At 37.5% G+C, this 16,270-nt stretch overlaps 1 protein-coding gene across 1 annotated transcript in view; it reads left to right on the forward strand.

The window, feature by feature from the left end:
- The window catches only part of EYS (eyes shut homolog), a 1,266,634-nt gene that overhangs the window by 816,173 nt on the left and 434,191 nt on the right, over window positions 1-16,270 (forward strand). Inside the window, 3 exon segments of the mRNA XM_059702239.1 lie at window positions 2,434-2,442; window positions 15,785-15,833; window positions 15,836-15,878. Of these exon segments, the coding sequence (XP_059558222.1) occupies window positions 2,434-2,442; window positions 15,785-15,833; window positions 15,836-15,878 (101 nt within the window).

Raw genomic sequence — 16,270 nt, forward strand, 5'->3', positions numbered from 1 at the left:
ATGCCCCATATAAAAAAATCTAAAGTTGAAACTAAAGTTAACAAACAGCAATGACAAATAGAGCTGATATTATTTCTGGTAATAAGCCACGTCTGGCTTTGCTGAACTAATCACTGTGAAACTTATTGCAAAATGAGGGTCTCTGTTTTCATAAAATTGGGATTTAATTTATAGTTTTCCAGAAAAAAAAAATAAAGTATGCGATTGTTTATATCTGGCATTGACTGAAGCTATTTGCTTCCGTCCCTGCCCATGTTCGCCTTTGCTGGTTTCATTACTGCCTCTAATCTCTGGTGGCTCAAAGTGCCAGTTGTTTTTCTCTGTATTTACAAATTCACTTCTAATAAACTAGATCTTCTGCACCTGTGGGACCCTGACAGTCCCAGCACAGATGTTAGTCTAGTCCCATCAGGCCGGAAAAGCTAGATTGCGGGCAACAGAAAACCCCCTTGGCAAGGGCACCATCCCAGCTGACAGTCATGGCACCCTCTGTCTTCCTTTGTCCTTTCTGCCCAGTAGTTGGTGTCTCCAGAGCCCAACATCCCTGCACTTTCATTAGCTGTTTTTCATCAATTCATGTTTTCGGGAAAGAATCTGATCAAAGTAATTATAGCATGTTATTAAATGTTTGATAATTTATATACTTCCTCTCCTGGGGATATTTACACTTCAAGCTAAAAGCTTTCATCCAAAGAATAAATCTCAGAAGGTGGGATTTCTGGCATCAGTAAGCCAGAAGGGAAAAGTCTTGTTTGTTTGTGTTTTTTTTCTGAGATTCTCATCATGCCCTTGAAATCGCTCCAGGTCTGTTTCTACCATGTGACAGGAAGATTCTTCAATTGATCATATTGCCTCATATGCACAGGAATTGCAAATGCCTATCCTAGAAGATGCACAAGTAGTCATGGAGATTTTTTTTAAAAAACCAGCATATTTTAAAAGGTGTAGAATGCACAGGCTTTTCGTAGGACTCAGATGAAGTGTAAAGTTCAAGTCTTAGGGTATTTGGACTCAAAACCCCATAAAGTTTTCCATTTCCAACAGTTTTATAGAGTATTTCTCAGACCAAGTTTTGTATCCCACTGCTGTAATATTATATAACGTCTATTCTAAGACTACCTGTTAGGAATAAAGCAGTAAAGAGGGCAGACTGAGTCCCTATCTTCATGAAGCACCTGGCCACACTACATTATAAATATTTGTTTGCATGTTTATGCTCTGGCCTACACTAGAAGCCACCTTAGGGAAAAAAATATGTCTTGTCCAGCCATCTCTCTATAGCCCACAGCACAGTTTTTAGTGAATATATCTCTACATAAATAGTGGTAGGAATACATTTTAGAGAAGTTTTTTTCTGTAGGACCTAAGTAAAAACCATCAGACTATACTATGTAAATCAGCAGAAATTAACAATTTGGGAAGTAGTTGAGTAAGCAGAGAAGGTTGAAGAAGAGAGAATTATAAAATTAATAATGAAATGATGTGTCCACAAATACAAAAACAGTACTTGCTCATAAAATAGCTATGATTCTGTTCCCTCTTCTTTCATACAGATACAAGAATGGGAGCTTGGAAAATGAGTAAACAAGTGTCTTAATCATTTAGGGCTGCAATAGCAAAACGCCACAGAGTGGGCAGTTTATAAACAACAGAGGTTTGTTTCTCACAGTTCTGGAAGATAGAAGTCTGAGATTAGGGTCCCAGCAGGGTCAGGTGAGAGTCCTCTTCTGGGACACACACTTCTCTTTTATCCTCATGTGGCAGAAAGGGCTAGGCTAGGCCGTGGTCGGCAAACTGCGGCTCGTGAGCCACATGCGGCTTTTTGGCCCCTTGAGTGTGGCTCTTCCACAACATACTACGTGCGGGCGCACGTACAGTGCGATTGAAACTTCGTGGTCCATGTGCAGAAGTAGGTTTTCGGCCTGGGCGAGTCTATTTTGAAGAAGTACTGTTGATATTTGGCGCTGTTGACTAATGAGTTTGCCGACCACTGGAGGGAATTCTGGTGCCTTTATAAATGCGCTAATTCTGTTCATGAGGGCTCCACTTTCCCAAAGAAGGAGGTGCACCTCCCAAGGACCCACCTCCTTACCATCATATTGGACATAAGGCTTTCAACATATGAATTCAGGGAAGAAACAAACATTTTGACCATAGCATTCCACCCCTGCACCCCCCAACTTCATGTCATTTCTGCCTGCTAAATACATTACTTTTATCCCAGTAGTCCCAAAGGCCTAACTCATTTCAGCATCACTCAAAAGCCTACGTCCAAAGTCTCATCTAAATATCATCTAGCCTGGCTAGTGTGTCCCAGTGGATTGAATGTGGTCCCATGTGCCAAGAGGTCACCAGTTCAATTCCCAGTCAGGGAACATTTCCCAGGTTGTGGGTTGCAGCATTGATCCCTGGTAGGGGTTGTGTAGGAGGCAGCCGATCAAGGTTAATGTTTCTCTCTCTCATCCATGTTTCTAACTCTCTCTCTCCCTCTACGGTCCTCTCTATCTAAAAATCAATAAAAACATATTAAAATAGACACATAATCTAAATCATATATGGGTGAGACATTTCATCTGAGGCACTTGCTCTTCAGCTGTGAACCTGTAAAAATCAAACATGTTATGTGCTTCCAAAATACAATGGCGAGACAAGCATAGGATGGGCATTCCCATTCTAAAGGGAGAAATATAAAAGAAAAAGAGTAAAAGATTCTGAGCAAATGAAAACCTTCAGAGCCCCTGGCCGTCCCTGCGTCTGTGGCTTTGTGAGCACAGCCCTTGCAGCAGCTATCAAGGGTTGGAATTGCTTGCCTGTAGCTCTTCCAAGATGAAATCACAGGCAGATGGTTCCAGCAGTCTGGGGTTGTAGACCCGCAGCCCTGGGAGGCTCCCTCCTTCAATATCCAGGTGGAGGTAACCATGGCACCATGCTTTGCTAGGCAATTATCCCCAGTACAGCCTTGGGCAGCACTGTCCCCAAGGCTCTGGGCCAGGGTCGCCTGGCCTGCTGACACCCAGGTAACAGTCTCCATTTTGAAACCAAGGAAGCAGTTCTAATGGTTTCTGGACCCTCTTTGGAGTCCCTCTTACCTTGTCTGGAAGAATAGCACATGTTCACAGCCAATAGCTCTATGGTTCCATCCTGTAAAAGCTAAGACAACTTCCTTTTTTCCTTTGTGTATCCTTTCCCTTCAGTTCAAGTTGGCTGTTTTCTGGCTGGAGTGGCTGATTAAGTCTTTAGTTCACACCCACATGATCCTTGTCAAAAGGTCCCTTGGTCACACCATTAGTGTTCTCTTCCAACCATGCTCTCATATTTTTTTGCAATATGGACAGGCTAAGAGTTTTTCCAAATTTTTTAGGTTCTGCTTCCCTTTTAATTAACAATTCCATCTCTAAGTCATTTCTTTAACTGTATGCAATCAAGAGAAGCCAAGCCATACCTTCAATATTTGCCTAGAAAGACTCCAGCTATGTGGTATGTTAAATAGCTTGACTATATTAATTAGTGCACTACATATATGAAATGAAATCATCATATTGTACATTTTAACTATGTTCAACTTTCATTAAATACATATAAATAAATACAATTACAAAGAAAAATTTGTTTCAGCCAAATATTTAATTTCCTTTTCACAAGTTCTATATTCTATGAAACACTAAGACACAGACACAATTCATCCACCTTCTCTGTCCTTCTATAACAAGGATGGCCTTTTCTCCATTGCCCTATAACATATTCCTCATTTCCAACTGAGATTTCATCAGAATGGCCTATACTGTTCATCTTTCTACTGACATTCTACTCAGAGCCATGTAGGTGTTCTCTAAAAAGACTGAGCTGCTCTCTACACCTCTCCCCTTCTCCTTTGAAGCCCGCACCAGACTTGCTTTTACTGCTCCATTCACAGCAATGTAAGGTTTTCCTGGAATACATCTCAAAACTCTTTAACCTTTACTTCTTAGCAAGTTCAAAGCTACTTCTACCTTTTTAGGTATTTATTATAGCAGCACGCAACTTCTTGGGACCAATTTTCTACCTTAGTTCGTTCAGGCTGCTATAACAAAATAACACAAACTGAATGAGTAGCTTATAAACACCAGAAATGTATTTTTCACAGTCTGGAGGCTGCTAGTCCAAGATCAGGGTGCCAGCATGGTCAAAAAGGGTCTTCCTCTGGCTCACAGACTTCTTTCAAGCTCACATGACTGAAGGACCTAGAGAGCTCTATAGGCTATCTTTTATAAGGCCACTAATTCTAATCATTAGGGCTCCATCTCATGATTTAAGCACCTCCCAGAAGCTCAAACTCCTAATACCATCATATCGGGTACTAGAATTTCCGCATGCGAATTGGGTGGGTTGGGGGGTATGGGGACATAAAAACAATCAGCCAGTAGCAACAAGTGTGTTTGTATTGATTTTGTTTTTCTATCCTGGATATTTTGAGTAATTAAATCATGTATCCAATTAATCAACCAGCCTTCTTATTAAGGACTTAATCTGTGCCAACACAGTAAAAGGTGCAGGGGAAGATGAAAAGACAAGTATCCATTTGAGTTAACAAAATGAATGATTTTGCCAAGAATTGCATAGAGTAACAATGAGAAAAGCAACATTAGAAAACAATAAAGATAGGGAGGATAGCAGGCTTTCTCAAAATTTGCTTTTTCACTGCTTGCATGGCTCAGTTGGTTGCAGTGTTGTCCCATACACCAAAAGTCTGTGGGTTGGATTTTTGGTCAGGGCACATATCTAGGTTATGGATTTGATGCCTTGTCAGGGCGCCTACGGAAGGCAACTAATCAACAGTCTCTCTCACATCGATATTTCTATATATTTCTCTCCTCCTATCTCTCTTTCTAAAAAATCAATAAAAACATACCTTGCCCTGGGCTGATTGGCTCAGTGGTTAAAGCATCAGCCTGCAGACCAAAGGGTCTTGGGTTCTATAACTAGTCGAGGGGATATGCCTCCATTGAAGGTTCCCAACTTTCGTAGGTGGGTTTGTGGATGGCAGCCAATGGATGTGTCTCAGGTCAATGTTTCCCTCCGCCCACTACCTCCCTTCCACTCTCTCTAGAAATCAATGGAAAAAATGTCCCTGGATGAGGATTAAGAAAAAAAAACCAAAATCTCCTTGGATGAAGAATTTTTTAATTGCTTATGTGAATGCATGACAATGAGATCAGCTAACATGTATTAAACATTTAAAGGCCAGGTATTGTTATAAAATATTTTATATGTATTAACTTTAGAGTCCCACAATAAGCACAGTACATAGCTACTATTATTATTATTCTCATTTTACAGATTTAAAAAAATATATATATATTGATAGTTTAACAAGCCTGTCTATAATTTTGCAGAAAGCAGAGCAGCTACAATTGATGCCCATGCTGGAAACCACTGTTATGTTGCTAAAGAGGCAAGAGAGATCAAGGAAAAATATTTCTTTATAATAGACAATATTAAAGTATATTTACTTATGAATTGGGATGGTCCAATAGAGAGGGATGGGACAGAAAGTATGTTTTTCTACTAAAAACATTTGATACAAGTTTTCAGAAGGAAAAAATTCAGGGCTTTTTATCTTTAAAAGCCCTCAATTATCTGATGAATTATTTATGGATTTGCTGTCTATTTCTGCTTCAACTCAAAGGACTATATGGTTCATTGAAACATTTTTTATCTTTATATATTTAGATATTTTGAGTTAAATAGAAATTATTCTGCCTCAGATCTCTTTTAAGGGCTAACAATAGAAACAAATGATGTTATTTATCAATCCACATAGGTATAGTTAGTGATGGACATAAATCTAATACATATAGATAAATACCTAAATATGTGATAAAAAGAGAGAAATAGAAGTGCTAGAACCTGTGACTACTACTTTATTAAGCCTGACTTCTGTCAAAATATTTTTTCATTTTGCCATATTTAGATATATAGAATGATTGAAAACTGGCTTAAATCAAAATTAAAGTAAAGGAATCACAACATAATCATTTAGGTTTTGTGTGTGTGTGTGTGTGTGTGTGTGTGTGTGTGTGTGTGTGTGTGTGTGTGTGTTTTAATATATTTTTATTGATTTATTTACAGAGAGGAAGGGAGAGGGATAGAGAGTTAGAAACATTGATGAGAGAGAAACATCGATCAGCTGCCTCCTGCACACCACCCACTGGGGATGTGCCCGCAACCAAGGTACATGCATTTGATCGGAATTGAACCTGGGACCTTTCAGTCCACAGGACAACACTCTATCTGCTGAGCCAAACCGGTTAGGGCTTGTTTTTTGTTGTTGTTTGTTTGCTTGCTTTGTTGATCCCTTGGTTATCTTAAAATTCTAGAAAATTGTCATACAACTTGATAAATCTTCATTCAACACAATTTGCTATTGTGTGGACTGGGGTTCAACACACTGCATTACCCATCTGCTTCATATATATATCTACACTAATAAAAGACAAACATGCTAATTGACCATACCTTCGCTACGCCCACCAGCCAATCAGGGTGACTATATGCAAATTAACCCAACCAAGATGGAGGTTAATTTGCATATACCAGCTGGAAGCAAAGACTGAAGACAATATGGAAGTGAAGCGCTGCAGAAGGGAGCAAGGTAGAGGCGATGGAGACAGGAACAGAGCCAGGGCAGCGGAGGCAGGAGGCGGGAGGGAAATCAGCCGGGTGGCGGAGCAGGAGGGAGAGCGGCCGGGCGACGGGGCGGGAGGGAGAGCAGCCGGGCGGTGAAGCAGGAGCGAAGCCCGCCTCAGTGGGTTTCGCTCCCTTCTCTACTTTGCTCCAGATGCAGGAAGCCCTATAGTTGCAGGAATCTTCCTGCAACGGGCCTCTAGTATATATATATATATATATATATATATATATATATATATATATATATATATATATATATATATATATATATATATATATATATATATATATATATAAAATGCTAATATGCTAAGTGTCCGTCCAACCAGTCACTATTATGTGCACTGACCACCGGGGGGGGGGGGATGCTTAACACAGGAGCTGACATCATGCACACTGGCCATTTACAGAGAAACAGTACCACAGACCTGGTGCCCACAAAGCAACACTCGGCTTCCCCCAAGTGAGACACAAGCCCCACCATCACCCCAGAGTGACAGCACACCAAATCCCAGCCAATGCTGCCGAGACTCCATGGCGCAAAATGTGGCCCACAGCCCAGCCCAGCCTGGAAATGGGTGCTGTGGGCATGGGTAATGACATCCCGTAGCAATGCCCCACTTCCTCTCCCTAGCAACAACTAGCCTTCTTGCAGTTTCTTCAGCCCAGGAACATGACTTGCTTTATAGCCAGCTGCAAACATTTCACACTTTAACAAATGTCTGTGAAATATTTTCCCGTGGCTCATCTCATTTGATCCTTACAGAAGTCCTGGAGTAGGTAGATAGGAGACTCAGTGGAATCCTATTTTCTTTTCATTAGCTAGAAAACAGAGATTTAGAAAGCTTAAAAACTTGACCTGACTGAAAAGAAGAAATGGTGGACCTTGAAAATGACTTCAGGTTTTCTCACTGCACAGAATATAGTCAAACACTGCTGCAGTTAAATATTTTACCCTTTGTTCTCCCTGCATGATCTACAATAAATATCTGCTTCGTGTTGATATTTACTGCTATGTTGCTGACAATTACCTGAAAGAGAATTTGGGGTGCTTCACTGGGCTGGAAAAAGTTTAGCTACATCAGAAAGCAGGTCTAATTAAGCAAACTTATTGTATATTTATAAAAGGCTAAGTTGACTTGCACATGCGCGATACATATAAAGCTCTTGCTGGTGCCAATATCACATGTGTGTTTCGATCTGTCATTGTTGATCATGAATTTAGTTGACAATTCTATTATAGAGAAAGAGTGAATAGTGATATTAAAATATTTCTTCTGCCCTAACTGGTTTGGCTCAGTGGATAGAGCATCCGCCTGCGGACTGAAGGGTCACAGGTTCAATTCCAGTCAAGGGCATGCACCCTGGTTGCAGGCACATCCCCAGTGGCGGGGGAGGGAGTGGGAGGCAGTTGATCAATGTTTCTCTCTCATCGATGTTTCTAACACTCTATCCTTCTCCCTTCCTCTCTGTAAAAAAAAAATCAATAAAATATATTTTTTAAAAAAATATTTCTTCTAATTAATTTCCTTTTAATGTGCATGCATTCATGCACTGGGACACTAATATACAGATAAACATTGTTTTTTAGAATGTAAGCTTTTTCCCAGAATAAATGAGTGCTTTCAATTGAAATCTCCTTCTTTCTTCCATTTCCTCTGTCTCTACAAAGAATGACAAGGAGAGTTTACAGACCGAAGTAGTATAGCCGAGTATGTGATATGCCAGAGCAAAATGGGGGTGAGATCAGCCTGCAGATGAGCAAATTACCTAACCTTCTTCTTATGCTTCAAATGTCTGGGAAAAAGCTATCAAAATTACGTGTAACAGCAGAACAGTGGGTAACAAGACATTTCTGTAAATTCTGGGATACATGGAAATATTTGTGAATTATTTTATGAATCTTAACATTTGGAACTTGGTGCAATCATTTTCTATTAAGTACAAGTTCACCATAATGTTACTATTATTATTACAGCTTTTACGTGTTGTTTTTTTCAGATTCCAAAATATTTTGTAAAATACTTATTTTCAAAAATGTGTACAACTTATATTCTAACATTAGAAATGGGAATCTGAAGTAATAGAATGACCTAAAGAATATTTTGTAGCACAAAAAAAAATGTTATCATTAGTGGGCTCCATATGGAGACAATTTTGCAAAATTGCCAAAATGTCTGCTTTTCTAAAGCTTGATTCTGAATCTAAAGTCAGAGAGATGCTATAAGATGAGTTGGTTACTGCTGTCAACATAGTAGAATCTCCCTTATTTCCAAATGCATTTTGTATTCAGTGAACTGTGACCAGCAAAAAACTGAGAAGTTGCAACATTTGACTTAAACTTTCATTTTTATTGCTGACTTCTTCAAGTAACTATTGCAAGTAGTAGAAAACTCCATATTTTATCTTTTTAGTTCAAGGCAAATACAGTATCTTCCATTTCCTGTATTACACTTTAACAATATATAAGTGCTTTGTTATTTCAGAAAGTCTTCAACTATCAAATAGGGTATCAGAAAAGTTGCAAGTTCAGAAGTTTTTTAAAAGTTTCTTAACTTTTGAATTTTAAAATTGAAAAAAAATTACTAGTAAAGACTTCTAAATAATATTTCTTTATTTTTACTTAAAATCAGGAGAATCTCAAATTTAAAGAAAACATTTGCTTTATTTCTAATGTAAGATTTTAATTATTTATTTTACAGAATCATTAACTCTTATCTGATACTAAACAATATCATAGACCAAAATTCTATATCAGTTGGCATTTTCCTAATTGTTTAGATTATGATTTAATTTTCATAAGGTATTACTTTCAACAAATATTATTTTCATTGTAAAGTTATGTGGGAATTGGTATGATTGGTATCTAATTAAATTTTAACTCTTGAAATAATGCCAAATTTGGGACCCTAAGAAAATACACTGAGGTACCAGATTATTATGACCCCCCATCAGTACTTCATTGGGCCACCTTTGCCTTCAATACTGTGGCAATTCTTCTTGGCACTGACTCCACGAGATGTTGAAAGGTGATACAAGGAACCTGACACCATGCCTGATGAATAGCACTGTACTGTTCTGTGAGATTTGATGGTTGTGGAACCAGCTGCCTGACGGCTCTTTTAACGTTGACCCACAAATGCTCAATTGGATTGAGATCTGGTGATTGTGGGGGCCACCTAAGCAAGGTAAAGTCTCCCTCATGTTCTTGAAAGCACTCCTGCACAATACGAGCACCGTGGCATGGCGCATTGTCTCGTTGGAAGAAGCCATCTCCATTGGGATACGCCATCAACATGACAGGATGAACTTGATCAGCAATGATACTTAGGTATGTTGTGCTATTCAGACGTTGTTCCACACGAATTAAAGAGTCCAAATCATGCCAGGAAAACATGCCCCAACCATAACACAGCCCCCACCAGCTTGAAGGGTTGTACTCATGCATGTGGGGTGCATGCTTTCATGCTGTTTCCACCAAATTCTCACTCTGCCATCTGCATGATGCAACTGGAAACATGATTCATCGGACCACATGGCTTTTTTCCAATGGTCGACTGTCCAATCCTTGTGTTCCTGTGTGAATTGGAGACATTTTATCTTGGTAACTGCAGACAGCAAAGGTGTTCGAACAGGCCTTCGGCTTCCATATCCCATATGATGCAGTGTATGGCTAATTTGCCTACAAACGTCAGGTGGTCATAGTAATCTGGCCACTCAGTGTGTGTGTGTGTGTGTGTGTGTGTGTGTGTGTGTGTGTGTGTGTGTGTTTAAAGTATTATGAATAGCAGTACAAATATCTTCTTTTTCCCTCATTTACCTCCCTGGGTCTCCCCTAACCCCCACCCCCGGCACAGGCCCTCACCTCCCTAGTGTCTGTGTCCATTGGTTATGCTTATATGCATGCATGCAAGTCCTTTGGTTGATCTCTTACCACCACCCCCAACCCTCCCTGCCTTCCTGCTGAAGTTTGACAGTCTATTCAATGCTTCTTTGTCTCTATTTTTCTTCATCAGTTTATGATGTTCTTTATAGTCCACAAATGAATGAGATCATGTGGTAGTTACTTTCTCTGACTGGCTTTATTTTGTTTAGCATAATGATCTCCAGTTTCATCCATGCTGTTGCAAATGGTAAGAATTCCTTCTTTTTTACAGCAGCATAGTATTCCATTGTGTAGATATACCACTGTTTTATAATCCACTCATCTACTGATGGGCACTTAGGCTGTTTCAAAATATCAGCTATTATAAGTTGTGCTGCTATGAACATAGGGGTGCACATATCCTTTCTGGTTGGTGTTTCTGTTTTCTTGGGATATATTCCTAGAAGTGGGATTACTGGGTCAACTGGGAGTTCCATTTTTAGTTTTTTGAGGAAACTCCATACTGTTTTCCACAGTGACTGCGCCAGTCTACATTCCCACCAGCAGTGCAGGAGGGTTCCTCTTTCTCCGCATCCTCACCAGTACTTGTCGTTTGTTGATTTGTTGATGATAGCCATTCTAACAGATGTGAGATGGTACCTCATTGTTGTTTTGATTTGCATCTCTCAGATGATTTAGTGATTTTGAGCATGTTTCATATGTCTCTTGGCTTTCTGAATGTCCTCTTTCGAAAAGTGTCTATTTAGGTCATTTGCCCATTTTTTGATTGGATTGTTTATCTTCCTTTTGTTAAGTTGTATGAGTTCCCTGTAAATGTAGGAGATTAAACCCTTATCAGATATAACATTGGCAAATATGTTCTCCTATGCAGTGGGCTTTCCTATTGTTTTGCTGATGGTTTCTTTTGCTGTGAAGAAGCTTTTTATTTTGATGTAGTCCCATTTGTTCATTTTCTCCTTAGCTTCCATTGCCCTAGGAGCTGTATCAGACATTGCTATGACAAATATCTGCTATTTTGCTGTCTATGGCTTCTTCTAAGACTTTTATGGTTTCCCACCTTACTTTTAAGTCCTTTATCAATTTTATTTTTGGGTGTGATATAAGTTGGCAATGTGGTTTCATTTTTTTTCATGTATCTGTTCAATTTTCCCAACACTGATTATTGAAGAGACTGTCTTGACTCCATTGTATGCTCTTGCCTCCTTTGTTGAATATTAATTGAGCATAATGGCTTGGGTCGATTTCTGGGTTCTCTGTTATGTTCCATTGCTCTATATGTGTGTTCTTGTGCCAGTACCAGGCAGTTTTGAGAACAGTGGCTTTGTAATACAGCTTGATATCTGGTATTATGAGCCCTCCAACTTTGTTCTGCTTTCTCATGATTGCTGCAGCTATTCTTGGTCTTTTTTATTCCAGATGAATTTTTGGAGTATGGTCTTTGAAGTATGCCATTGATATTTTAATAGGAATTGTTTTGAATTTTAGATTGCTTTGGGTAGTATGTATATGTTAATGATGTTGATTCTACCAATCCATGAACATGGTATATTCTTCCATTTGTTTATGTCTTCCTCTATATCTTTTTTCAGTATCCTGTAATTTTCTGAGTACAGGTCCTTTACTTCCTTGGTTAAAGTTATTCCTAGGTATCTTAATTTTTTTGTTACAATGGTAAATGGGATTTTATTTATTTATTTATTTTAGTTCTCTTTCTGTGAGTTCATTATTGGTGTATAAAAAAGCCATAGATTTCTGGGTGTTAATTTTGTATCCTACTACATTGCCAAATTCATTTATTAATTCTAGTAGTTTTTTGATGGAGTCTTTAGGGTTTTCTATGTACAATATCATGTCATCTGAAAATAATGACAATTTTACTTCTTCTTTTCCCATTTGGATGTCTTTTATTTCTTCTTCTTGTCTTATCACTATGGCTAGTACTTCCAGGACTATGTCAAACAGGAGTGGTAAAAGTGGCATCCTGTCTTTTTCCTGCTCTTAGGGCAAATGGTTCTAGTTTTTGCCCATTGAGTATGATGTGGGTTGTAGGTTTGTCATATATGGCTTTTATTATGTTGTGGTATGATCCTTCTATTCCCACCTTGCTGAGAGTTGTGTGTGTTTTTTGTGTGTGTTTTTTTTGTTTTTTTTGTTTTTGTTTTTGTTTTTATGTGGTTTTTTTTTTTTTTTTATCAAGAAAGGGTGTTGGATTTTGTCAAATGCTTTTTCTGCGTCAGTTGATATGATTATATGTTTTTTATCTCTCAATTTGTTTATGTGGTGTATCACGGTTGTTGATTTGCAGATATTGTACCATCCTCCCATGCCTGGAAAAAATCCCACTTGGTCATGGTGTATGATCTTTCTAACGTAATGCTGAATCTGATTTGCTAGAATTTTGTTGAGAATTTTGGCATCTATGTTCATGAGGGATATTGGCCTATAATTCTCTTTCTTTGAATTGTCTTTATCTGGTTTGGGATTAGGGTAATGCTGGTTTTGTAGAAAGAGCTCAGAGGTGTTCCTTCCTCTTTAATTTTTTGGAATAGTCTGAGGAGGATAGGTTTTATTTCTTCTTTGAATATTTGGTAAAACTCCCCTCTGAAGCCATCTGGACCAGGGCTTTTGTTTGTTGGAAGTTTTCTGGTTACTGCTTCAATTTCCTCCATAGTTATCAGCCTATTCAGATTTTTTTATTGTCCCTGATTGAGTTTTGGAAGGTCGTATTTTTCTAGGAATATGTCCATTTCTTCTATGTTGACCACTTTATTGGAATGGAATTGCTCATAGTATTTTTTTTATGGTTCTTTGTATTTCTGTGGGTTCTATTGTTATTTTGCCTCTTACAAATATGATTTTGTTTATATGGGTCCTCTTTCTTTTCTTCTTGGTTAGCCTGACTAGAGGTTCATCAGTCTTATTTATCCTTTCAAAGAACCAGCTCTTGGTTTCATTGATCTTTGTAATGTTTTTTTGTTTGTTTGTTTGTTTTGTCTCTATGTCATTTATTCCCACTCTGATCTTTATTATTTCCTTCCTTCTGCTCACTCTGTGATTTTCTTGTTGCTCTCTTTCTAATTCTTTAAGTTGTAGGGTTAGATCATTTATTACCATTTTTTTCTCTTGCTGCTTTTAAGATTCTCTCTTTGCCTTTAACCTTTGGCATTTTGACTATGACATGTCTTGTTGTAGGCCTCTTTGGGTTCATCTTATTTGGAACTCTGTGCTTCCTAGACTTGTAAGTCTATTTCTTTCACCAGGTAGGGAACATTTACTGCCATTATTTCTTCAAATAGGTTTTCAATAGCTTGCTCTGTCTCTTCTTCTGGCACCCCCACAATGCGAATGTTGGTACATTTGAAGTTGTCCCAGAGACTCCTTACAATATCTTCATATTTTTGGATTCTTTTCGTTTTTGCTCTTCTGATCGGGTGTTTTTTGCTTCCTCATATTCCAAATTGCTGATTTGATTACATATTCACAAGTTCTAACATTCACAATCATTGCAATCAAAAGTATTTTTCTAAAACCATTTTTGTTTAATTTAAAAATTTTAAGCTTTACTAATTAACATGTTTGTGAGGTTTCAGGAGAGGTATATGTAAACTTTACTTTAAAATGTAAAATTTAGGTGTATGTTTTTTTATTAAATTTATTGGGGTGACATTGGTTAATAAAATTATATAGGTTTCAGGTGTACAATTCTATAGTAGATCATTTTTATATTGTATTGTGTCTTCACCACCCCAAATCAAGTCTCCCCCCATCACTATTTATCCCCCTTATGCCCTCTTCTACCTCACACCACCCCCTTTTCCCTCTGGTAATCACTATACTGTTGTCTGTGTCTAAGTGTTGTTGTTGTGTTTTTCTTTGCTTAATCCTTTAAACTTTTTACCCAAACCTCAACCCCCTTCTGTAATAAAATAAATGTGATAAACTGTATGATTAAGGAAGCTCATAAAAACTTTAAACTAACAATTACAAATCGATACTTTCCCTCTGTAGCATCTAAGAGCCAAATGTTTTTATTTTTCCTTGGAATTGAATGACTTCTTGGTAAACTTACTATGTGAAATATTGTTTTATTTTCTAGTTCAGTCATCTTTGACACTTGACAGAGTGTTACTTGCCAAAAGGGTTTGCAGTACATTTTAGCCTCATAGGGGAAAAGAAGAAAAGGTTTAAAAGTTTTTAAACTAAGACTATAAGTGAAAAGATGGAATAAAATATATTCACCCCAAAATTTCTAAACAAAGTTAAGGTCTTATTCTATCATTTATTCATTTACAATATTACACTCAATAAGAAATCAAGTCTTAAGAATGCAAATAGTAAATATTTTTAATTCAGAAATCAATGTATTTTTCAGTATATAAGTCCAATGATTGCCCTGGTCATAAGTCAGTCTATTTTAGCATGAATTTTTTAATAATATTGAGAGCATAACAGAAAACAACTTGAAATAAATGCTCACTTCTATTGAATTTTGAGATGTGCCTCTTTTTAGTTTTTTTAATATCTCTTTTTCACATAAATGTAAATTTATAGAGACATAAAATTACTGGTGTAGTATAATATGTTCAGGTGAATAGAACAAAACGTCATATTTATGCTTATCTTTAAGAGGTTATATTTGTTCCTTAAAACAAGTGCTTTCCAATCCCTTATGTTCTCTTTTTTGCTCTTGGCCCGTTGATGATCTTTCTGGATACATGTTTCGCCCAGATTATTCAGGCCATGCAACTGAATCCGAAAGATAGGCTGCATCAGGGCTATAAGATGTCACGAGTATTTGTAGCTTGCTCTGTTTTCTTTGACCCCAGAAGGAGCAGTTTTTCTTGATGTGTCTATAGCTGTGGATGGAACAAGGTACTAATGGCTGAAAGGAAAAGTGCAAGGAACAAAGGCAAAAATGGAAAAGTGTATCAGCTTTCTCCTGTTTTTCAATGTAATCAACTGTATTAATGAACGCATTTTCCTTATTCATATACAAATGACAGTGAATTTCATACAATAAGATTATGGACTCCACATAACTTTTGAATAAGGTGGTATTTTTTCCTACCATTTTTGGGATAATTTATGAAAAGAGTTCAATTACTTTCTACCAATATATTGAATAAATGAAATCAGTCCTAAAATCTGATTGTACACTCTGACCAGTTTGCAACATGAAGAAAATAATGTAAGTCCCCCTCTCTCTTTCCCTAAGTTTCTGGATCATTTGAGAATTTTACTGGCTGCATAGAAGTTGTAGAAATCAATAACTGGGGATCTTTCTTCCATCCAAGGCAGTGAAAAAAATTCACATCGATAACTGCAGGTAAAATACCACTAATGAATTTTCAAATAATTGTTCAAATAACCACATCAAAAGATAAGATTTCCATTTGAAGTAATCTAATTATTTGGCTTTTCTTCACACTTCCACATTCTAATTTACTTTCTTGCAGACTATAGAATTTGTAAGCTCTATCCCAATTAAGTTGGAACATTTATTTATAATCAGTTTCTTCTTTATACTGATAAGAAACATCATATCTACACAAAAAAAAAAGATCAGTGAGTTGGATTAGAAAACATCATCTCTCAGTATTTAAGTACAAGCACACTGATAGTCATGCAGGCAGTATATTGCTCAGAATGCTAAAATGTATTTTTCTGCTACTATATCTCTCTCAAAAAGTTGTCCTTGTGCTTGAATGTCCATCTTAG

The sequence above is a fragment of the Myotis daubentonii genome, chromosome 6 (assembly GCF_963259705.1).
Source record: "Myotis daubentonii chromosome 6, mMyoDau2.1, whole genome shotgun sequence".
NCBI classification, from domain to species: domain Eukaryota; kingdom Metazoa; phylum Chordata; class Mammalia; order Chiroptera; family Vespertilionidae; genus Myotis; species Myotis daubentonii.